The 24,633-nt window shown below is 35.5% G+C and overlaps 1 protein-coding gene across 1 annotated transcript in view; it reads left to right on the top strand.

Annotated features, from left to right (window-relative positions):
- Positions 1–9,004: 9,004 nt before the first annotated feature.
- The window catches only part of LOC122789858 (formin-2-like), a gene marked incomplete at its 5' end in the record, with an annotated part of 2,118,086 nt that continues 2,102,457 nt past the window's right edge, over positions 9,005–24,633 (top strand). The window contains 1 exon segment of the mRNA XM_044057292.1: positions 9,005–9,202. Coding sequence (XP_043913227.1) covers positions 9,005–9,202 — 198 coding nt within the window.

Below are 24,633 nucleotides of genomic sequence, written 5' to 3'. Positions count from 1 at the left end.
AAGGCACTATAGGGTTGGCAAGAGCCTTAGCCAGTACTCTGAAACCCAGGGGTGACAGATGCAGGCTGTCTCTGGCAAAGCATCGAGGTCTGTCAAACATGTTATCCCAAGCAGATAGATACTGGATCCCCTTAGAATGACACCAGAAACTTAGCCAATTGTTGAAGTCCATCATTTTCTGTTTGTACTGTGGTATCATTCTGGGCAATGGTAAGATGCTGCTCAGGGCTAGGGTCATACCTGCTTGGGCCACATAATCCGAGAGCTCCACCATGTCTGTTTTCATGTAGTCCAGGGAGGTGCATCTCAGGTCCTTCACACCCACATGAATAATGACAGAGTCACACTTGTACTTGTTGTGGAGTGACCTGAGTGCATGTGTTATGTCAGATTCTGGCACCTGATAGACATTTGACTGTTACCTTCTCCTTATTCAGCCTAGTGAGTGGGAAATCAGTGTGCCTCACTATTGAGTCACCTATGATTATTGTATTGGGCAAGCTGTTTTGCCTTAGAGGCTTAGGTTGAGGGGCACACTGTGTAGGTGAGCTATGTGTTTTGTGGTTTGTGCTGTGTTGTGGTGGTAGAGTGCGTTTCTGCCTTGGAGGCATCTGCTGTTTAGGTAGATTTCTGTTGAGAGCCTCCATGAAGGTGGGTATGTGGTTTGTGTTTTTATGCGAGGGCTGTGATGGTGGGTGTTCTGGAGGGCTATGTGTTCCATGTGGTGTGGTGCAGGTGTTGACCTTCTCCTCTTGACCAGCTATTCTGGTCTTGGATGGAGAGTGCATGGCTTCTAATTTGGAGATATAGGCGCATCTCTCACAAGTATGAGTGTTGGGAGGTAAGAGGAGAGGTTTGTATGTGTATATGAGGCAGTTGCTACACTGCCTCAGAATGTCCAAGTTCACCAGATTAATAGGAGAAAGCACAGAAAACTGACCTTTAGACATGCCAGGAGGGATGGTCATCATTACCAAGTACTGGAGCGGTTTCCTTATAGGATGTCTAGTGCTGAGAGCACTTGTGTGCTACAATAATTGCTACAAAAAGCCTGATTAATTAGCTTATTCGCCTAGCACTTCAAGTGCAAGAGAGAAGAGAAAGTTGAAAGGGATAGAAAGAACTGCCCAAACGGCCAATAAACTACAATTTCAGAACCAGAAACCACTCCTCTTGTGGTAGATAGGCTACCTAGTGCTTACCACAATCACTGATAAGCTGGAAGGCTTCCCTCTAACACAGAAGGGTCTGGCGAACTCAGAAACGTAAAAAACAGTCCTGGATACAGCAAATCTGTATCTGGACTACTGTAGTAACAGGAAAGGTGGAAAATAAGCTTAGAACTTTTTTTTCTGAAAAAACGGTTAACTTATAGCTGGAATACCTCAAAAAGGGGTTTAAAACCATGCAGCTGAAGCTCTGGATGCTGCAGACCTGTATCTAGACTATGCTACTCAATTTTAAGGTTAAGAACTCAGTAAGAAAAAACTCAAGATGAAACACAGATTACTCCCTTGCAGTCAAAAGAATAGCACTTGGCAGTTTGAAAAAAATACAGTTAAACAGTAGCGAAATGCAGTAAAATGCAGTTAAACAGCAATGAACTGCAGTAGATAGCAATGAAATATAGTTGATCAGTAGATTGCTTTGATACAATAGCTCACAAATCACAACAGTGTCAGACAGCACTAATAATGCAGTGATTCAGTAGAATACTGTCATCAATTTAGTGAGGCTACAAACAAGCAGTAATAAATATGGCAAACAGCAAAATGAAGTAGAATTTTTTTTTTTCAGTGGAAAGTGAAGAGACAAAAATTAATGAGATAATTCAAGGTTCAGAAGCTAAAGGGGTGGGCCTTTGCCAAGTTCTCACTATAAACAGTAGAATGAGCTGATGTAATGTGAATGGGGGGAGTGTCCAGTATCAACTTTATACCAGAGGTGGGCAACACAAAGCCACCAAGACTTAAGACCACCACAACTGGGCGGCTGGGTAGGAAAACACAGTTGTACAGATTACAGAGATATGTATTAAAACACAAGTGAAGAAGACAATTGAAAATAAACACCTTATCTTTTTCCAATATCACAGCAGGGCAGTAGGCTAGTCCCTCTGCAGCTTAGAAGAGCTTGAGCAAACATATATTCCTTTATAAAAACCCCTGTGATAGATTCATCAGTCGTGTTTATGGATAAAAGGAAGGGTCTAATTTGATTCCTGCTCACATGACTTTTTCCCATTGACAAATCAGACTTCCTAGAATGATTTGTGAAGAAGGTATACACAACTGCCAGTATGGCCTTCAGTAGCATTAACTGCCAGACACACAACTCAATTTCAGATTGTTGTCCTTGACCAGATGAGCTAGAACACTGAGGATATGTGTAATATGGATTCGAGGGCAAAATTACCCAGACTGTGAGGTGGCTAACTGCTCTGCCAAATGTAGCTGAAATGCTTTGTTCACATTGTTTAGGGTGACAACCATGGGGTCGATGTTTAGTAGGCATGCCTGTCTAAGGCTCCAACCCCTGCCAGAGTATGTCAATGTAAAGCTCTTTTATGTCCGCTTGATAAGGATCTGGTCTTTGGGACTTTTGCTGCTGAATTATTCAAAAGGGTGAAGTCTGTGCATTTACTGAAAAAGTTCTTTTACTCATCCAGTACCAAGGTCTACCAAGAGTTACCCCATAAAAGCTTAGACTCTGCCATTGAGGGAAGGGAAAATATAAGCAGTTGAAGGGTAAAAAGAACCAGTTCAGAAAGAAATGGCAGGGAGCCCAGAAGGGAAGTCTGTGGGCCATCTGGGGTCATGTCCCCTAGGGGTAGCAGTCACGTCTACATGGAGCTTCGCCCTCCCCACAGTCAAAACCTCTCACCCTCACCAACCCTGTTCACTTTGCCCATGCCAGCCCCCAAGACAAGCAGGTAGGATACTTCTGTATGTGAGGAAGTGAGAAAGCATCACTAGAGACAAATGGGTGCTTAATGTAATTTCTCAGGGTTGCAAACTTCAGTTCTTAAGGAAACCAAGGCTATCTGGTATCCCCTCCATGCCAAGCCATCGAGTTCTCCCAATTCTGCAAGAATTCTTTCAGCTGATGAGGCAGGACCAAAATAAGAGGGTTCTATTCAAGGCAGCTGTTAGGGCCCAGAAGGTAGGATTCATGAAGTCCCATCTTTGATCTTCTACTGGGAATACCTTCCTCAGAGTCCAAATTATCAAAATGTTAACATTTCACATCTTCTTCCCAGTTCTGTTGCTTAAAGCTGTTATGGTTACCATGGACTTCAAGGATTAACTCTTTATCTTAATTCATAGTGAACATGGGTGCTTCTTCAGATGCAAGGTAGGGGGCTCCCCATATCTGTTTACCTCCATACTCTTTTTGTATTGGCTACTCCATCCAGAGTGGTTACAAAGTTTGATTCCATCATTGATTACTATAGATTCAAGGGCATTCAATTTTACCCATGCCTGGATGACTTGGTCATCCATGCACTGTCCCACGTGACGGTAGAGAGGACCCTGCAATTCACCATGAATTATTTTCAATGCCTGGGATTTTTTTCAGTGTTCTCAAGTTGAGCCACACTGTTTACCAAGTATTAAATCCTGGGGACCTTACTGGATTTGACCAGAGAGCCTGCCTCCATCAGGGCAAAGTGGAATCCCTTGCATACTATCTGGGTCCTTAACTTTTAACTGTGGTTACAGCTAGGAAAACCTTAAGGACACTAGGTTTCATGACCTATATAATGTTGTTGGTCCCCCCAGGTCAGGGATGCACATAAGAGAGCTCCACTGGAACCAATACTGTTGGTCCCTAAAAGAGATGATATCTTTGCTACCCTGCATCATGCTGGAACTAGCATCCTCGTCAGACAGGTTCAAGGAGCACCGTTCGTACAGGGCCTCCACAATCAGACCTTAAACATGGATGCTTTATTCTTAGAGTGGGGAAATCCCCTCTAGAGGCCTCAATATACACACAGTTTCTGATCCAACTAAAAAAAAAGAGGAACATAAATTGAAAAGAAACTGGTTTTACATAGGCATTTGGAGCTTTTAAACCCATTTGGGAAAAATAAGTTTTGGATGTGACAAGAGACAATACACTGTAAAGTTGTACATAAACACTGAATGTGTGTGTGTGTGTGTGTGTGTGTGTGTGTGTGTGTGTGTGTGTGTGTGTGTGTGTATGTGTATAGAGGGGTGGTGTTATCCATTGGGCAGTCTGGTCATGACTGTCTGGAAGACAGCTTTTCATTCCTAGATGATAGTAAAGGCAGTCTGTATTCCATCTCAGTTGAAGCTGGTGGTGGACCAACTAAGCAGGTCAGCTGCAAATTTCCATGAATGGATTGTTACACAGGGATGTAAATAACTCACAGATTGTTACACAGGGATGTAGATAACTCACAAATTGTTACACAGGGATGTAGATAACTCACAGATTGTTATGCAGGAATGTAGATGACTCCCAGATGGAGTGTCCAAGCAACAGACCTGCCTGTTTCTGTGAGCAATGAATACCTAAGGAAATTCTTCTGCAACACACACAAAGAAGCTTTAACAGTGGATGTCTCCTGCTTTAAGTGGACAAGTCCCTTTCTGTATAAGTGTCCTCTAACCCCCTTCGTCTCCAGGGTGATAAAGCATTTAAGGGAAAGGGAGCCAAAGGTGCTCATAATAGCACCCTTTGTGCACAGGTAACACTGTTTATCTCTCCTTATTCAGTTGTCTTGGGTTACATTTCTTGTGCTGCCTTTTCAATTGGACCACCTCTCACACGGTAAGGGGACCCTAATATACCAATCTTTCTCTCAGTCACTATGGAGGATTAAGGCTAAAGGCCATTAAAGATCTACTTTCTGTAGTCCAGGGATTGATTCCCTCCACTTCCATTTGGGTATTGCATGTCTCTGAGCAAATCATTTGACCAGACTGGGACAGCTGAAAAAAAGTGGACTAAGTTCTTCACTGTCCTCCTGGACTGCATGGCTATTGTTTATCTATGTACCCTAAGCTAAGACCTTACATCTCACTGCCAGGTTGACTTAGTTGTTTTCCCCTTTTGGCACCTGGTCACTGAGGACATGACTGTAATACAGGAGACCAAGAAACTGTCACAAGGAAAACTTAACTTAGTCAAATGAAAGCGGTTTTTGCTCTGGTGCCACAAAGAATTAGGATTGTCTTACAGTGTTGGTGGACTTGATTTTGCAATACTTATCTTCTCAAGTCATGCTTGGTATACGCCTCTGTGAAGGTGCATCTCTTATTTCACGTTTATATCACGTTATCGAAAGAAGAAAATAGCGAACGCTATTTCATCATTTCATCAGCCCCAAAACATCTAAACTTGAAAATATCGAACATTCAGAACAGTGAATTTTTTCCCATGGAAAAAATTCGCTGCTCCGAAACACATACACACAACACAAGCACATCAAACAAACAGCAACCACACACATACACTTAAATTCCTACATCTAACGCTACAGTAAACTAAACATACACTACCTTAACCCAAACCCTAACCCTAAGGTCCGTCACTATCGCACACTCACCTAACCGTAACTCACTTAAACCACCCCTAACCCTAAAGTCTGTCACTATCGCACACACGCCTAACCCGCGCCCTAACTCACTTAACCCCCACCCCTAACCCTAATGTACAATCGCACACTTACCTGAACCCAACCTGTAACTTTCCACCACAGTGCTAAGAATAGCAAAGCCACAGAAATGGCCAACCGAATTCTTTCCAGAGGAAAGAATTTGCTCTTCTGCAGCTTCGCTATTCTTAGCATTCACTGAATAGTGTTTGATATCAGAACATTTGAAGTTTTAATACTTCGATGTTCTGATATAGACCCCTTATTTCAACCTGCATGCTTATGGATTTTCTCATTTGCATCCCCATGGCCTGTTAAGTATTACATTAAAGGAGTTCTGCATTTGAGACTGCCTAGAAAGCTTATTGCGTATGCATGGGAACTTGAATTATGACTTTGAAAAGCTTACACAGCCACTTTTCGAGCTTACTACCTTAGCCCCCCCCCCCCCTTAATTAACTAACTTGGAAAACTAATTTACTTGCTGTCATTTCAGTGGGAAGGATTTCAGAACTACGGACCCTTATGTGCAGTGTCATTTCTTAGTTATGATCCTTAAAGGACCATATCCAAACATTGGTGATTTAGATATTCTGTGGGTTTCCCTGGCAAGAATGCTCTAAAATAGCAATATTATTTATACAGAGAAAGTATTGATGTTCCTGAAGGGAAAATGTCAGCCGTACATTTAAGGGGAAGATTGATGAGTTGAGTTCTGTAAATTGGGCCAGACACTGGGTTTTCTGCAGGATAAGTCCCAGTAAGTCAGTGCTACTCTAACAGTGATTACTTTGAGCATCTGTTATGGTAAGCTCCTCACACAAGTCTACTTTCTTCGAGATATTAAAAATGTTGAAATTGGCTGGTACATTACAGATGATATCCTTCCATATCACTGTTGCAGTAATCCTTACACCAGTATTCCTTACACTAGGGATCCCTTGCAAAGGGTAGCCTGATATCCGGCCTGTATACCAAAGCCTTAGGTTGTTCTAGGAATGTTGTACATCACACACATGCTCCCTGCTCACGGAGTAGAGCATAAAGATTGACACATGGACATACCTTCCTCAGAACTTCTTTGCTGCCAGTATGAATGCCATTTTCGATTGTCTGAACACTCCATCTTCTGGTTACCAAGCCATTTCATATAAGTGCCCTTTTGCAGTTTTTCTTCTTATCTTGCCTTTTAGTTTTTGTTGTAAGGGTATATGTCCTCCAGAAATGGAAAATGCCAGGGTGGGAGACTGATTCCCCATAAGGAGTGTCACGAGCAGTGTTTGTTTTGCTTAGGGCATGATTAATGGTGGTGAGAAGCACCTATTTCTCAGTCATTTTTCCCTAAAAGTCTTCATAGTCATCTCTTCTCCTTATCCATCTACCTGGAAAACCATTGTCTTACGTTATTGGTGCAGGATACATTGGCAGAATCATCCTGGCCCGAAGGTCAGCCGTCTGCTAAAAAGTCGTCCAACAGATTAGCTGAGATTCTACAGCTGTACCGTCTTTCCTGGACATCTCTCTTGAGGCTTCCTCTGCAGCGACCATTTCGGAGGCCAGCATGGATCCGGCTTCTCACATATCCTTGGAGGATCTGCAGACATCTGTTTTGGATATTCGGGGGAACTGCGGCTGATAATGTCCGAGGCGCCAAGGGGTGTTATACAGATTTTTGTTAAGGAGGAGATTCCCACTATGCTGATTGAGTGTCAGCAGGGGTCTGAGCCTCTTAAGATGTATAGGACTGATGTTCCTTTAAAGAAGAAGTAGAAGACAAAGCATATTCCCCCTACTCCTAAGCATCTTCATTGTGAATGGCAGGATTTTACACAGGGATCATTTAATGCACTCATGGCCTTGAAGCCCCCTCAGGGAGTTTCTGTTCCTGCCCCCTCTTAGTCCTCTACTCCTGTTAAGAGGCCCTGGGAGCAGGACTCTCCTGATGAGGACTTCAATTCTGATGAGACTTTGACCTATTCCTCCCAGATTCCCTTTCCATTGGATTTTGGTTCTGAGGAGGTGGACTCTAGCAATCCCCTTAGTGTCTCCAAAGGAAATCTCCTCTATCTGCCTTTTTTAAGTGGGACTGCATCCATGTTTCTGATGTTCAGAAGAGGCATTCTGAACTCCTCCAAATGGAGTCTCCTAAGCCCTCTGCAGTTCCTCCTTTTCCTGCTTTGTTGGATACATTTTCAGCAGCTCCTTGCTCCTACAAAATTGATAGGTTTTATAAGGTGCCTGATTGGAAATTTCTTTACAAGAGTCCCAATGCTGACCCCTGTTTCTTCTGATAAGCCCTCCAAGCTTTTGCCTTCTACTAGACTGCTTCCCCTCTGACAACAGTAGGGCCATGGAAAGATTGGACAAAAAGGTGTACACTGCTGCTACCCTGGCCGTTTGGGCTGTGAATTACCAGACACATATGACCAGGTATGTTTTAGCCCTTCTCTCTCAGGCCTTTCAAGTTAATTCAGACCTTCAGGATTCTGAGGGGAAGGCTTCAGCCCTCTCTTTGTTGGGGTCCTGTTCTTAAGTGGCTCAACATTCCAGTGAATGTATTTGTGACACAGCTGATGCCTCTTTTAGAGCTGCTGCCATTAACTCATTCTGTATTAACTCATTCACTCCAGTGGAGCTTGGGAAGTTTGCACTGTAACTTTCAATGGGTGGAGCCTCAGCCTTTTGCAGAATGAAATTACGTCTTCACATTTCAAACAAATGTTCATTTCTCTGGAACCATAGGGACTATGAAAAGTATAAATGGCAAACAACTTAGCACAATCTATTTTTACAGTGGTAGTATTCTTTAGGTTCTAGGTCTTAAACTGAATTTTATAGGACACAATAAACACAGTGACTATTACATTTGTAATATTTTATAAACAGCTTACAATATCTCAGCAACCACTCAAGTTATGCACGTACTGTCAGCAGCATTTTATTCATCTAGCTGAGAGCTTTCATATGAGGCTAATGAGTTCTGTCTGTGTTACTTGGTTGTTGAGATAGAAAAATGTGAAAAGTATATCTATATAAATCAATATAATAAAAACAGCAGTCAATATCTATTTACCTGCACGAAACAGAGGTCAAATATTGATGCTGTTGAGTTTGCTATTGTGCAAGCTTTAAGATGAAATCTTTTAAAACCTGTACATAGCATGGTTTTGGAATTATTGATGTAAATATGAACAAGCAATATTTGATGCCTAGAGGCATCAGTAAGAGTTAACTGCACATGCACCTGGAGGCGTCACTCAGATTTTCAACATTTGGCCTGGTTCTTTGCAGGTGCTATTCTCTTGTACTGTGTCTTAACTGTTAGCAGTGTGTCTGTTTACATCATAATTAAACAGTTGCTGATATTTTCCTTACTTGAACATCATCCGTTTCTGTTTTGTTTTCACAGGACAAACTCTTTTGGAAAAGTTGTTCAGCCAGCAGCAGGATGCTGAAAAGGAAGATGCTGAAAAGTTCTGCTCTCGAATACTTGCCTTTGGTCTCCTGCTCCCTTTCAGCAGTTGTTTCAGAGAACAGTGGGAGGGCAGTGGATCACACATTGCTCCCACTTTTGATGTAAGTAGCTTGATAGTTTTCATGAATTATTTGCACTTTTATTACAGCACAGAAAGGTAGCATCTTGGTATTAACAACACTAAAACTGTAATATAGTCTGAGATGATCAAATACAGACCTGCAAGAACATGGCACACTAAGCTAAATGGGAGTTTTTCAGATTGTGGCAGTTTTCATTTTTTCATTCAGGTTTGCCATTCCTAAGGTTTTTACCAGTTACACTTCATATGTTTTGTTTACTGTTTATGATACAGTTGTCCACTGTACTTGCAGCATGCTTACAAAAGATTGCATTGAGTCTTACTTTGGTAAATCATTTAAATGCAGGTGCTAAATAATGTTATACATACAGCAATTTTAGGTGCATGTTTTACAAACTTATAAACATCTAAAATTGTTACTGGACCATACTGGATATGCAGAATACTGTACAATGTGTCAGAGGTGTAGAAAGGTTTAACATGTAGTGCTTTTCTGTTGAACAGCTTCATAAGAAGGTGTATTGCCAGGAGTGGTAAGACTGTAGCCTGCAGAACATTAAGACTTCCAAAATGAGGATGCAGAAAGAACTCGAGGGCATCGTTGTTAGATTTTTCTTCATTTTCTTAATTTCAAATCATTTTAACAAGTGGATGGTTTTACCAAAATATCCTAATAAAGCCAACATTTGATTGTGTGTTTATATGTTCTTTATTACAGTTGGTCTTGGGGAAGGGTTGTAGTCTTTCTTTGAGGGAAGTAGGTTGAATTCCTTGGAATAATCAACCTATGTCGGACCCGTTTGCTTTCACATTCCAAAAGTCTTTTTTTCAGAGATGGTGGTGGTGGTTGCATTTATTTTCTCATGCTTGTAAGACTAAAGGTGCATTCACTGTATATGTAATGGCAATAATTTACAGCGCCCATGAATTATTTGATAGACATTCGAGCTAGGCAAAGGCTATACACCTTTTCCCATTGTCTTGTGTGATTGTCTTTCTTTAAAAGTTCAGGCTAGGATAATAGGGAAATTATGATAATCACTTCACTGTATTTGCTTCCTACTCTGAACTCCCAAGTTAACCCCCCTACCATTTTTCATTTATTCCTTCACTTTTTACTTGTAATAAAGTCTGGTAAAGTCTATTGAAATATAATTTGCAAATGTTATATTTCATTTTACTTATCTTTTGTTGACAAGGTTAGTCCAACTAGGACAGTGACTTCTTTTCAGGGGAGACCTTATTTGGCCAGGGCATTGGAGAACTTTCCCTACTAATCAGTACTGCAAGGGGGTCTCATTTTGCATAAGCACATCCAGTTTCCATTCCAGGTGCAGAGGTGGCCCAGAGAAACAGGGAAGGCAAATTGAGAGTTAAGCAGATAATGGATGGTGAGACAAATGGAGAAGAAAGCCAATATTGAGACAAAATAATGCATGTGGGATTCTGAGATTTTTCAAAGAAATCTGTTTGATGGAGATGAGTTGGCAAATGCTGGCTGTATAATTTGCAACCGTTCAGTTGGGATGGTTGCGGGATGATCAACTTAAAGAAATGGTGGTGCTGAGTGAGCCAGAAAATGGAGACATTTCCTGGGGAGCATTATGGAGAAAATACAAAAGGAAGATGCAGAGACGATCCTAAAGAATAGTGTGAGATAGAAAACATATGCAGAGAAAGTAAAACAAGGCAAAAGGGGAGTAGAAAAGAAGGCAAAATAAATGAAAAATGGAAGTAAGTGGTAAGGATTCAAAGTAAAGAAGACAAAGATATGGACAGGCATGAAGTGTGGGACAGTTTAATAGCTCCTTTGGGTATAAAAATACCTCAGGTAAGAGCATTTATTCTTCTTAATAGACAGACATTTTTTGATATTACATTTGAGACTGTTTTTCAATGGAACATTTTCTTGGAGAAAATGAAAAAACAAAGACTGCAACCCCTGTAATCTTTATGGGATAAAAGCATTTAACAAGGAAATGAAAAAAGAAAATGTCTGTACAATTTTGAACAGAGATGGAAAAAGAGACTTTGAAAGGACATTTAAAAACTTTATGTAAAGAAGTACTGGACATTGCTAAAGTTAATGATAAATGGGGTTTATGAACTGGTCGGTAAGATTTTAGTATTGTATTAAAAATCGAAAGAGGAAAAATATATATATACCAAACATGATAATTGTGGAGAGGAATAGGGGTGTCGTGAAATACTGGGGACAACCTAAAGCATTTTTTGTGTGGAAAAGGACATTTGACAAAGTAACTGTAATAAAAGAAAATATTTGTGGGGAAATGGGATGTGGTACAAAAAATGTGAACTGAAATTTATATATATGTAACAAAGTTGGACATTTATAGATGGAGTATGAAAATGAGTAAGGAAAAAGAGAATAAAATGAACAAAGAAGAAATTTTAGAAGTAGTAATAGAAGAAATAGATGAAAAATAAATAGAGGACATAGAATAATGCTCTGAAATAAGTAATGAAGAAGATATAAATTGAGAGATTAGTAAAAGGGAAAAAAAGAATCCTATTGGTAAAAAGGTAAAAGACAGAAAAAGAAAATTTAAAGGGACAAGTAAAAAAAAAAAAAAAAAAAAAAACACAAAGAAATGAATGAAACAGACCATATACACCTAATGGTTGAGGGTTGGCATAACAGTTAATGTGTTACAGACACAAGGTACGGAGTTTGATTCTTACTTTTGGGAGGGAAATTGGCTATGCTTAGAGTGGCCCATTAAGGTATCTAGCCTAGTCATTAGCTATGAATCTATGAAACCATGAATCTAAGAAAAGAGGGAAATGAAATTTTTTGAGTAAATGTGAATAGTATTAAGAATGTAATAAGAATAGCAATTTTGTAGTAGTGTAATGCATGTGACGTAGATGTGATTATATTTTAAGACAAAAGATGTTTTAACAAATTAAAGATTACAGACAGAGAAACTATGAGGGGGAAAGATCATCTGGAATTTGGAAATGAGAGATGTTCTGGCATAGCCATATTCTGTAGAAATAACAGTAAACGTATTAGATGTAACTTGAGCAAAAATAGGAAGCTTAACCATTGTAGATTTAAAATGGAAAGACCACATTTATAGAATTATAACATATGCTTATACTAATTGTAAAGAAAGGGAGAGCTTTTTTAATCAGATTTTACATTATGTACTGTTAAATATGAATACTGTTATAAAAGGAGACTCTAATTGTGATTTAAGTTGCAAGTATAAAAAGAAAGGAAAGGATACAATAAAACTATTAAAAATTACAAGATGTGGTAAGTTAATACTCTGGGACAAAAATCATGGACTTACAAAGGGGGGTTGTATAGAACTGAAATAGATTATTTTATAGTATCAGATGGTTTAATTATAGATGAAGGGGAGTGTGATGTTATGAGGTAGTGCCATCTGTGCCAGGGAGAGTAGGGCAGTACATGTGTACATATACCAACATAGCTAGCTGGAGTTTTGTAAAGAATTTTATATTATTTGACTATCACACAGATTTGTACAGATGTTTGAGTTAAACATATATTTGTAAAGTTACTTGTGTTAAAACTCCATCAGTAGTAATTTGTGCTGGACAGAAAGAAAGTATGCATGTACATTAGGTTGTATTGTTGCAACTAATCAAATGTGAATGTTTACCAGAGAACCCTGGAAAGGTGGAAAGTTTGAAACTGTGTTATACATTTCAGATGCTGTCACAGATCTTGGCAAAGCTCTGTGTGTGTATTGTACCAGGGTCAGGTGATCAGAGGTGATGCCATCCTCTAACTAGCATCTGGTTTCTTTGGAACTCTCTCAGCAGCACTTTGGAACCTGACAGGAAAGATTTCTGACAGGATATATATCTCACACATCCACACAGACAGGGAGAGAGAGAGAGAGAGACATCATCTGGCTTTTGCTGTGGTAAGATGCTCAGCACACATCAGCTTGCCTTGCTTTAGTAAGTAGTCAGGGAACAGTAATTCGTTAGCTTAGTATTGTTTTCTGCATCTGTGAGAAACTATCCAACTGTTTTATTTTTATATCTTTGTGGTGGAAACTCTTATTTATTGTATTCAGTATTCTCCTGTTTTCTGTTTTATTTATCATTAAATATTTTAATAATTTTCATTGTGGCTGGTCCTTTAGAGAATACTTTTAACATCTTGAGAGTGGTTATGCTTGTTTTAGTGACACTGTGGCTGCTCCTGAAAGCCTTGATGATTTGTTCACACTCTGCCATTTGCATTAGTATTAATTTTACTCTGTATGATTGGGTACCCTTTGTAAGAGCTGTTGGGTAGCTGACTGGTGACAGTGTGATTACTACAGAGTCTGGGCAGAAAAGGGCACAGCAAGTAAATCTTTGCCAGCTTTTCCAAGGTGTGTGTGTGTGTGTGTGTGTGTGTGTGTGTGTGTGTGTGTGTGTGTGTGTGTGTGTGTGTGTGTGTGTGTGTGTGTGATGCTCAGATGTCCAAGTGGGTGTGTCTGCTACTGGGAACAGGGACACAGAGCTCCAAAGTGGTCAATGTTTAGTTTGTGTGGGTCTGGCAAGAGATGGAGAGTCCAGCCCCAGGTCTGGAGTGTGCTCTTAAGGGAAATTGTGCTTGGTGCAGGGAGTTGCATCTGAAAATATTTTGTGAATCCATCTTTTGCTCTTAGTGACAATCTCTTACTAGAGTGGTAAGTATTGAATCTCCTTGTTTGCTGGCCTGGAGTAGGCACTCGTCACAGGGAGGTAGTTGAAACAGAATTTTCTGATCATCTTGTAGTATGGCTAGAGACAAAAGAAAACAAGGAATATATGAAATGGACAAAGGAATAAAAAGGATAAATGAGGAAACCTGGAATGAAGAAGGAAAGCAGTCCGTAATGCAGTTATAGAACCAATCATATTACTTTGAGAACATTTAATAAAAAATTGGTCTGAATGGTGGATGATGATTAAGGAAAAATATAAACAATTTTATTTACGTTAGTATTAAGATGTGAGAAAAGTAGAGAAAGAAAAGTATAAAAACATTAAACAATGCATTGGAAGATTTAGAATGTAATGGTAGAAAGTACTTTGACATAGAAAAATAATTTATATGAAACAAAAAATATAAGAACTGCTGTTTAAGCAAAGATATTTTTTTATAAGCAAAAAGAGAAGGGTTGAGTTACTTAAGCTGATTAGTAGAGGAAGGTGGCAATGCAATGAGAGAAATAAAAAAATGTAAAAGGAGAAATAGGAAGAACTCAGGAAAATATTCTGAATAGTGCAGTACAATATGTACAAGGAATATTTAGAAAAAAATGAAGGTAGTGAAAAAACATGGAAAGTAACAAAGTTAACAGAAAAAGAGGATATAGAGTTGGAAACGAAGATTTTTATATGAGCTAGATAAAGTATTAGGACAAGTAAATATAGATTTGGTTACAGAACCAAATAGAATAAGGTATGAAATGTATAACAATGAAGGGATTGGCAAAAAAAGCTATATATATATATATAAAAAGATTTTGAATGAATATTTAAATGAAGATTTTATGTATAACGAATTATGTAGTGGACTACTTAAATTCATATGGAAGAAGGAAGATAGAAGTCAAACTGGAGATCAATGGTATTGGATAATAATTGCAAGATCTTTATGAAAGTAATGCAAAAGACATTTGGAACTAAAATGGAAAATATTATGGAAAATAGTACATATAGTATAAAGGGGACGAGTTGTCAGGAATTATTAATGATATGAATAGAAAAAAGAAGCAAAACTCATGATAGGAGACCTTAATAAGGCATTTGATACAATTGGATGTGAAGTCTTATGGGTATTAATGAAAGAATATAATGCAAGTGAGAAAGTTAGGTAATTATGTATGTCAACTTATAGTGATAAAGTAAAAATACTTGTAAATGGCTGTTTAAACCAAGAGGTGCATATTAAGAGTGGTGTAAGACAGGAATGTGCATTGAGTTGTACACCTTTTGCATTAGTTGTGAATGCAATAGTTTATAAAATAAATTATAAAAAGGAGGAGGCAGCGTATATATAACATCTTAAGGGTTAAGAATTCCAGTCCTGTTAACATATGCAGATGACATTAAAATAATTTGCAAACAAGAAAATTTGGATAAAGGAAGTAATTTACACAAATGAGTGTCTAGATGTGATATGGATGGCTTTAAATAAAGATAAAAGTAAAGGTTTGGTTGATATAGTAAAGATAGGGATATATTTTTTTAGTGAATTAAATCTCTGCATTGGGTTTAACATTTGGGAATAAAGATGTAAGAAGAATTCAGTGGGGGAAAATAGAAGAAATGAAACAAACCTGTCTTTTCTGGACAATATATAAATTATTCAGAAAAAAGCTTATTTGATAAATTCAGTACTGATGGGAAAATAGCATACTTACCAAGTGTATTTATGCTATCAGCAGTATTTGAAAATAAATTGTTGCAGATATGTTTTTCATTTATATAGTGTTCTAGATTAAACCCAGTAAAAATACTACTTTTGTATGTAAATAAAGAGGAAAGAGGTGTAGGGTTAATTAACTCAGTGGTATATGCTGCTTCATTAAATTTGTCATAGTATTAAAATGGATAAATGGAAAAGGTCAGAGTTTAATAGTAAAACTGTATAACTGTAAGTATGATAAATGTTGGGGTATAGTTAAGAGTAAAAGAAAGAATGTATAAATGAAGAAATAAAATGTTACCAAGAATAAATATTTTTGTAGAAAATAAAATTGATATAAAAAAGTATGGTATAAGAAAGTAATGATAAAACATTGTTGTGTAAAATGATTGGAAAAATATAACATATGAAAAAATTAGAGCTATACAAATAATAAACAGATGGTGTAATAAGAAAGTATAATGTCAATATATTTTGCGTAGACTTGTAATAGATAAATTACCAGTAAAAGGAAATATGCCATATAAAAAGAAAATTGATATAATATATTTACATTGTCAAAAAGAAGAACGTGTTTTTTGAAATGTAAAAGAATAAAACAAGTAATGGGGAAAACTGTAAAAAAAAAAAAAAAAAAATTTTTGAAGCTATAAAAAGTGTATAAAATAAAAATGAATGTTCTTAAATATGGGCATTACAAGAATAGAAGTAGTTGAATATGTTAATAGACAAGTTATTTTATGTCATATGAATTATATGGAATGAAAGAATAAATGAAATTATGTTTAATGGTAAATGGATTTTAGCAACAGTATTAAGTAGAATCAGATTTTTTTTATCAGTATTTGAAAATAAATTGTTGCAGATATGTTTTTCATTTATATAGGGTTCTAGATTAAACCCAGTAAAAAGACGACTTTTTATCCATTTTATGGAAAAAGACATGGGAGTCTAATAGGGATGAATATTTAGTAGGATTCGAAAGAAAACTATGAAAGTGTAAATATATTTGTATAATTGTATATTTGCACATTGTGTAAATACTTGCAAATATGACTTTTTTGTATATAAAGGATCCCTGCTCTATTCAGTAGGTATCATGGAATTCTTTACATTTGCCTGAGCTAGCACCAACTCAAGCAGATGTTGCAGATGAGGGTCATTTACTAGTAACCATGCTTGAAGGACTTGCTTATCTGAGAATTACAATAAAATGTAAGATCTGTAGTAAATATAGGCAAATGTCTATAAAATGAATATGAAATGCATGCAAATTCAGCAGTTATATGCTTTCTTTTAAGTTTTCTGTTTTGGTTCTTTATTCCCTTATGAGACGGTCATTTTCTGGTGGGTGTTGAGATCTTGCCTGCTTCTATGCATTGTCATAAATTCTAACAGTTACAAAGCTTTTTCTTTCTCTGTCAAGAGCTGGCCTAAATGCATTACATTGTAGGCTTAGGTATTCACCTAAGGCAGTCTCCATCTTATGTTCTGTTCATATTTCAGTTGGATAATGTTTAAACAACTGCATAATCAAGTAAACAATACGTCTCACACAGACCAGTGATTGCTGTATTAGTTATTATCTCACACTGAATGCAAAGAAATGCATCATCATTCCCTTCGGTACAAACAATATCCTTCACACTATCAAATCAATGACAATATCTAAGTACCCATGAAAGTGGTAAGGGACCTGAAATCACAGGTTGACTGTAACCTTAACTTCAACCACCATGTGTCTACCATTGTAAGGATAGCTTTCCACTTAGCTCACTTGATTAGTAAAGGCATTGCCTTGAGAGCAAATAAGTTATAACCCCCCTATACTCTGCACTTTTCTGACCATAATTGAGTATAATGCCCCATTCGGTATGTACCGTACTAAGCATCTACAGCAATTAATGGGACCTCAGAGGTTTCTAACAAAGATGATCAAGGGCTTCCAGCATGTGCCTTACATGGACCCGACTAAAGTCCCTGTCACTGTACTCTGTATCATATAGACTTCTTAGGGGAGACTTATGCCTAGCCTACAGAGCAACCCAAGACAAAAACCTAATGAACTTGCTGCATATCCGTAAATCAAATGGGTCTAGGGCTACCCACTCCAGAAGCTTAAATATGGCCTGTGACAAGTAGGACATGCTGGAGGGACAGATTTATCTCCCAGAGACTGCTGTGCCTTGGAACACGCTACCAATTCTTGTGAAACAGAGCACCTCTGTGACACTGTTCAAGAGGAACCTGGATGAGTGGATGGGGCACCGTAAATTCTTGCTGGGGATAGCACCCACAACCCTCCTGGACATGGGTTGTCCATCACTAAATGCAATCTTGGGTATTGACTAGAATCTCTACAGTATTGCATTGGGTAAAAATGGCTAGGCTTAATATGACACCCAGGTCAATATCCTTGTAATCTCCTATGATCCTATGGTATTTAAGCAGTTACGCAATCATAATCATTTTTGTTTTGTTTTTTTTTTAACATTTTTTTCAAAATTTTCAACAGTCACAATAAGACAAAACAAAGTATGAAAACATAGTTAAAACTATTTATATTTGTCCATACCAGAGTTTGTCGAAAATATATCATTAATATTTTTCAAGTAAATCACTTAATTTTTTCCATGAAACATATCCTAATACGTAATATTCAGTGTTCTCATCTTAATGGTTAAAAGTTGTTTTTTGCACACACTTTTAGCTAAAAATATAAATTCTGAAAATGACATTTTTACATTTCTAATTCAGTGTAATACTTTTCTTGCAACTGCTAAAACTGACCATAAGGTACACTTTTCTTTTTGGAATAACTTCTGGAATTGGAACATTAAACAGTATTAATGAATTTGTTTTATACATTTATCCATCCACAATGCTTGAGAAAAAGTATTCCAATAAGGAGATAGCATTTTACACTCCAGCACCATGTGTACAAGTCTGCATCTATATCATCACCACATCTCCAACAATTAACATTTAATACTTTGTTTATTATTGCAACCTTATGATGGGTTATAAAAGATTTATGCAAATATTTCCAAGTAAATAATTTCCAGTAAAATGAAGAAGTTTTGCCTATTGATTTAAATAATATTTTTTTATTCACATCAGAAAACTCTTCTTGATTGATTCTTGTAGAGTAATCCCAAAATTTTATTTCTAAAAAAGGAACAGTCTGTTCTTAAAATCCTATATATTTTGACAAGTAAGACCTATTGTTGCTTAAATTACTATTAATATTAGATAAAAATTCTCATATTTTTGGGACATTTTTCACAAGTGAATCTGAAGAGATTTATTTTGTCATTTACAAAATCTTAACTTTGCAAGCTTGAGCAATTGTTCTGTCTTAAATTGTATCTAGCTAATACATATTCTGTTTAATATATTTTGTTATGCTTTAGGAACTGATGCCAAAATATTAAATTACTATCTTTAAAATCTAATATTTTAGCTAAATTCTGTAATTGTAAACAATTAGTGAATGATATAGGAAATAATAAAACAAGGGTTTTATCTTAAAATTATTTAAATATCTCTTAAATGTTGATATGACAGAGGTTATCAGTGGTATAGAGAGAGTAATTTTTAATACTAATACAGTAATCTTTTAAGATCCAATAAAATGTATTAAATACAATTTGCACATGAGTCAACTAATAATTTATTAACACTTAGTAATATTATTGATGTCTATTTAGAATCATTTGAATACCAGCTGACTTTACATACAAATCAAAATTCGAAAAACCAGTACCACCTTCTTCCCAGCTTTTCATATGCCATTCTAATGAAATCCTAGGCTTATTATGGAACCATAAACATTTAAGTATAACAGAGTTTATTTTCTTAAAAAAAGATTTTATTTGGGGATAGTATTAAAGACTGAATATAAAATAAAATTCTAGGTAACATTATCATTTTTATTACAACAAGACCATCTTCCATAGTAAAAAAAAATAATTTATTCCATCTTGAAATTAGTTGTGTAATTGTGTTAATTTGTATAATTTATTAAATCTAGCTGTTTACTACGTGAAGTTATAGTAACTCCTAGATATTTAATCTGATTATTACCCAAGTTAAAATTACTATACTTTTTTTAGATCTGAATCTAAATCTTTGTTAATTAACATATTAGTTTTGCTGTATTAAATTTCAGTGTAGAAATCTCTTCAAAACATTCCATAGTTTTAACTATATGTTGTAGTGATGAATCAATATTACCAAATGTTGGAATTATTTGCTGATTATGCTATTTTGGAAGAGTAATTTTCATCTATTGAAAAAATCCTTTATATTTTTGTTTGATCTAATGTGATTTGCAAAAGGTTCTGTAAATGCAAATAATGGAAATAATGGACACCCTTGCTTTGTACCCTTTAATATTCTAAATTATTTAGACAGAAAACCTATTTTGATAAATGCAGGCATGTTGTTATACAGCATTGTAATTTGATTAATAAATTCTACAGAAATGTTATATTCTTCAAGCACTTTAAATAACTAATTTCAATTTACTAAATCAAAAGCTTTGTCTAAAGCTAAACTTGTGATTAGAAGTGTTTTGTTTGCAAAATCTATTAATGTTTTAATCTTAATAATGTCGTCATAAGCTTTCCTGTTTAATATAAATCTTGTTTGATCATTATTAATAATTCCTGCCAAAATAATTATTCTATTTACCAATATTGACATAAACATTTTAGAATTTATATTTAGAAGTTAAATAGGTTGATATGAAGAATAACATTGAGTCTTTATCCTGTTTTTAGTATAGGTAAAACGAGCAAAAATCTCCAAAATGGGGGGGTACACTTGACATATATTTAATATCATTAAATGCTTTCAATAGAACCTTTAATATACTATCTGGTAATAATTTATAAAGTTCTGAAATTATTTCATCCATACCCAAAGCTTTATTAATTTTAAGATTTTTAATTTGATTTTTTTATTTCCTTAACTGAAAAAGGTTTAGCAGTACTATTTTTTTTTTTGCTCTAGTTAGCTTATAGTTAATGTTTTCATTCAGAAAGCTCACAAGAATATTACTGTTTATCAGATTACTACTATTAGTATTTATTTGCTCATAACGATCCCTAAAACATTCTAATATATCTGCTAAATCAGTAACTGTTTTAGTTTTGCTACCATATTTATATATCTCCTTAATATGATTCAACTTATTCATTTTTTTCAATCTACTGGCTAATCTGTATAAACTTTTAGGATTTACTGAATAGGATTGTAAATCTATTTTTCTAAGTTTATTGAAATCTTATGACTAAGAATATCAACATATTTTTGATTTAATGTTTTCAGTTTTAGATTATTAGCTTTATATTTTTTTTTAACTTTAAAACTTCTATCTTAGATTGTAATTGTTTCAGTCATCTATCCCATTCTCTTCTCTTGCATGCATACCAGTTTTTAGTTTTACCTTTTAAATAGGCTTTCAAAGAATCCCAAAGAATGATGTCAGTATCTTGTCCATTATTATTAAACTCTAAAAAGGTCTTAATTTTATTAGTAAACCAGTCCCTAAAACCCTTAATTTTAATTATGTAAGCAGGAAGTCTTTTACATAATATTACATTTTTTTGGCTTCATTGTGAGATTAAAAGTAATTGCATTGTGGCCATTTAATGGACAAGAAATAATTACATCTTCAGTTTTAGAGTATAAGCTATTAGAAATAAAAACCCTTTCTATATTGGTTTGGGTGTCAAATCTAAGAGTAATGTGTGCAGTTAAGAGATTTAGATGGTCTTAAATCATGAATGTTTCTCAAATGCATTGTATTGATAAAGTGATTAAAGTGTTTTGCAGCTGATGAAAGTCTAAGTTTTCTAATAGCAGTAGTGTCATTCTCTGATAACATGCAATTAAAATCTCTTGCTATAGTTGCCTCATCTTTCATATAAAATGTTATAATATCCAAATACTTTTTAGAGACCTTTGCTTCAATTCTAGGGATCTGGTATGAGTTAACAAACTTATAATACTTTTTTTTTTATTTCTATTACAGCCAGAATTAACATCCCATTGTTTTCTGAATAAGAATCAATCACTTTTGGTATATTCAATGAATTTTTCCATAATATAAGTGTGCATCTTCTTTTAGATCTGAAAAGAAAACCAACTAAAAGGGAATAATCTTATAAAAACATTCTGTTTACATCTTTGGATAGCAGGTGCATTTCTTGCAAAAAGACTATCAGATTTATAAAGTTTCAGATATTTCAACAGACTACTTCTTTTTACTGGATTATTTAAACCATTAATGCTCAATGACATACATTTATAACCGACAAAACGTATATTGCTTTGATATTATATATAACACAAACAAGAACATTTTTGTTAATATGTCTTGACATGGACAAAAACCTAATGACTGAAATTATGTAACTAATGTTAAGAACAAAATTACCCCATATCACAAAATAACAAATTTGTAGTTTGATGATGTAATCATACAAACTACTCTCTAACCTTGCCATAAAACTAACTAGACTTATCCTATTGCTACTACTACATCAGTGCTAACATCAATTTTTATATTAGATATCCAGACTCTCTCATATTTTAATTATTTCAAGCATACTAACTTTACTTCAATGTTTGTACCATATATAGCTTTATCTGTTTAAGACTGCAAAGCTATGCTTATTATATAGCATACATGCTGTACTATAATGACAGAATCTAGATCAATACAAGATGACATATTATTGTTGAAGCCCCACTAAGAATATTTTAATCCATCAATTGCAATGTGTTTTTCCCAGTAGCATTGCGTTTTCCAAGAAGGAAAAAAGAAAAATACACAGTGTTAATTTTGTTTCTCTGAAAGTTAATTTTATCTATTAATAAGTAAATGCACATTTTGCTTCAAACAATATACCCGTCGTGGTGTAATGAATTATGTTACATAAATTAACTGTTTAAAATGTAACATTAAGTAAGTTAAAATTGTTATTGTCTTAAGGCCTACTAAGTCAGAATATTTAAGACTTGTATAAATGTAGGTGAATTAGTGCAATCAGGGTCTCTGGTACCATCTGCACGGAAAAGACAGGCTTGGTTACAGTGCATCACTATGCTGTCAGAACCTCTTTCTGCATTATCATACTACTTTTAGGTTTAATTCTATCATAATAAATTAGTGTCAGGGCCTTCATTACCATTTGTGTGGAATACATAGGCTTTGCACCATCACAGTTACATGATGTCAGAGCCACAGCTTCCTTAGGGATACTGTTCTCTGGTTTTGTTACAGTGTAGTATAGAGTTGTCAGGATGTTTGTTACCATTAGCATAGAAAACATAGAATTTGTTATACCATAATACCATGATGTGATAACCTCAGCTTGTTACACAAGCATATTACACAGGGTGCATTACATCATAACATTGTGTCCTGGCCTCTGATATCATCAACATGGAATGCACAGAAATTGTTACACTATAATACCAAGGAGTCGAAACCACAGCATACATAAATAATAATATTTTTTATTTATTTATTTTACATTTGTTTACCAGGATAGTCTGACTGGGTGGAAGCCCATTTTCAGTGGAGGCCCAGGGGAAAAAAGCTCCACAAAAAAGTTAGTGTACATTTTATAAAGCAATTACAAAAGCATTTAATAAGTCTTGCTATGCTTAACCTTAGTCCAAATAAACATATTAAACATCCTTTTCTTATTTAATGCATATAAGACGGTATTAAACACTATAGGGGTAGTAGTTATAAGGTTCACATATGACCAGTCTACTAATTATCATTCTCTATAATGTATTTAATCCATGTGTCAGACTGTAAGCTGGTGTACTCATATTATATATATATATATATATATATATATATATATATATATATATATATGTGTGTGTGTGTGTGTGTGTGTGTGTGCGCGTGTGTCTGTATATGTGTGTGTGTAAGCAAATAGCTTTTTATCCTCTTAAATTTAACAAAATACCTTGACATTAACCATTTAAAACACTGAAATGATTGAAAAGGAATTAAACTCTAGACTATTTATATTATGTAACATAAACAAACTTGTAGATATAACCCTGCATCCTTATAACCAAATATATGGCTACATATGCCTTCTAGTATGTCTAAATCAGTGTTCTTTTAATTCTCTGTAATTACACTTGTGCATTAAACTACTAGTCCATGAATAAATACAGACTCTGCACCTCAGTCGCAAATAAAAATATAGAATAATATGATACTGCCTTTTATATGATTCGTATATATCAGTATAAGTTCAATATTCAGGAGAACATATTACTGTGAAGCTCTGTTTTCTTTACTATATTTGTTAGCTTCTATGCACAAGTTAAAAGTTTAATCTATTAACTTACTACTATTAACCTTTTTCCCTAACTTTTAACATTGAAACACTGAATTAAATCAGTTCACCTTGATTAATTTAGTCTCCTTCTCTGTCCCAGCACTCCTGTGGAAGTACTTCCTGTTTTAAAGGAAATTTAAAGGTTAAAGAGTTCTTACTGAAACAGCAGCAAGTCCAAAACATCATTGTGGCACTTCTGTAAGTAAAATGCAGCTCGACTCATTCTGAAGCATTAAAGTAACTTAAATATGCATTCAAGCAGGAAATACAGTATTTGGTTTCACTTTTAGATTGTAGAATGGTCGCGGCCACATCAGGCGAGGTGCAGCAGTTTACAAAAGCTGTTTTAAAGGACTTTTACAAGAGAATTGAACTGCATAACTGTTAATAAGATAATAGGAGTTTACTAGGCTGTTGATGCAGTGGTCTTTTCAAGCCTAACCTTTTCATCCCAATGTAATACCATAGATTATGATAGTCAGTACCCAGGATTGCATTTAGTAATGACTGCCCATGTCCAGGAAGGTTGTGGATGCTATCCCCAGTAAGAATTTACAGTGCCCCATCTAGGTGTCCAGCTTCCTTTTGAACATAGTCATAGAGGTGCTCTTTTTCACATGAATTGGTAGCCTATTCCAAAGATGTGGCAGTCACTGGGAG

Source organism: Protopterus annectens, chromosome 15.part0 (genome assembly GCF_019279795.1).
Source record: "Protopterus annectens isolate FY-2018-M chromosome 15.part0, PAN1.0, whole genome shotgun sequence".
NCBI classification, from domain to species: Eukaryota; Metazoa; Chordata; order Ceratodontiformes; family Protopteridae; genus Protopterus; species Protopterus annectens.
Note: the sequence above shows the minus strand (reverse complement) of the source record. Positions and strands in the feature narration are given on the sequence as shown.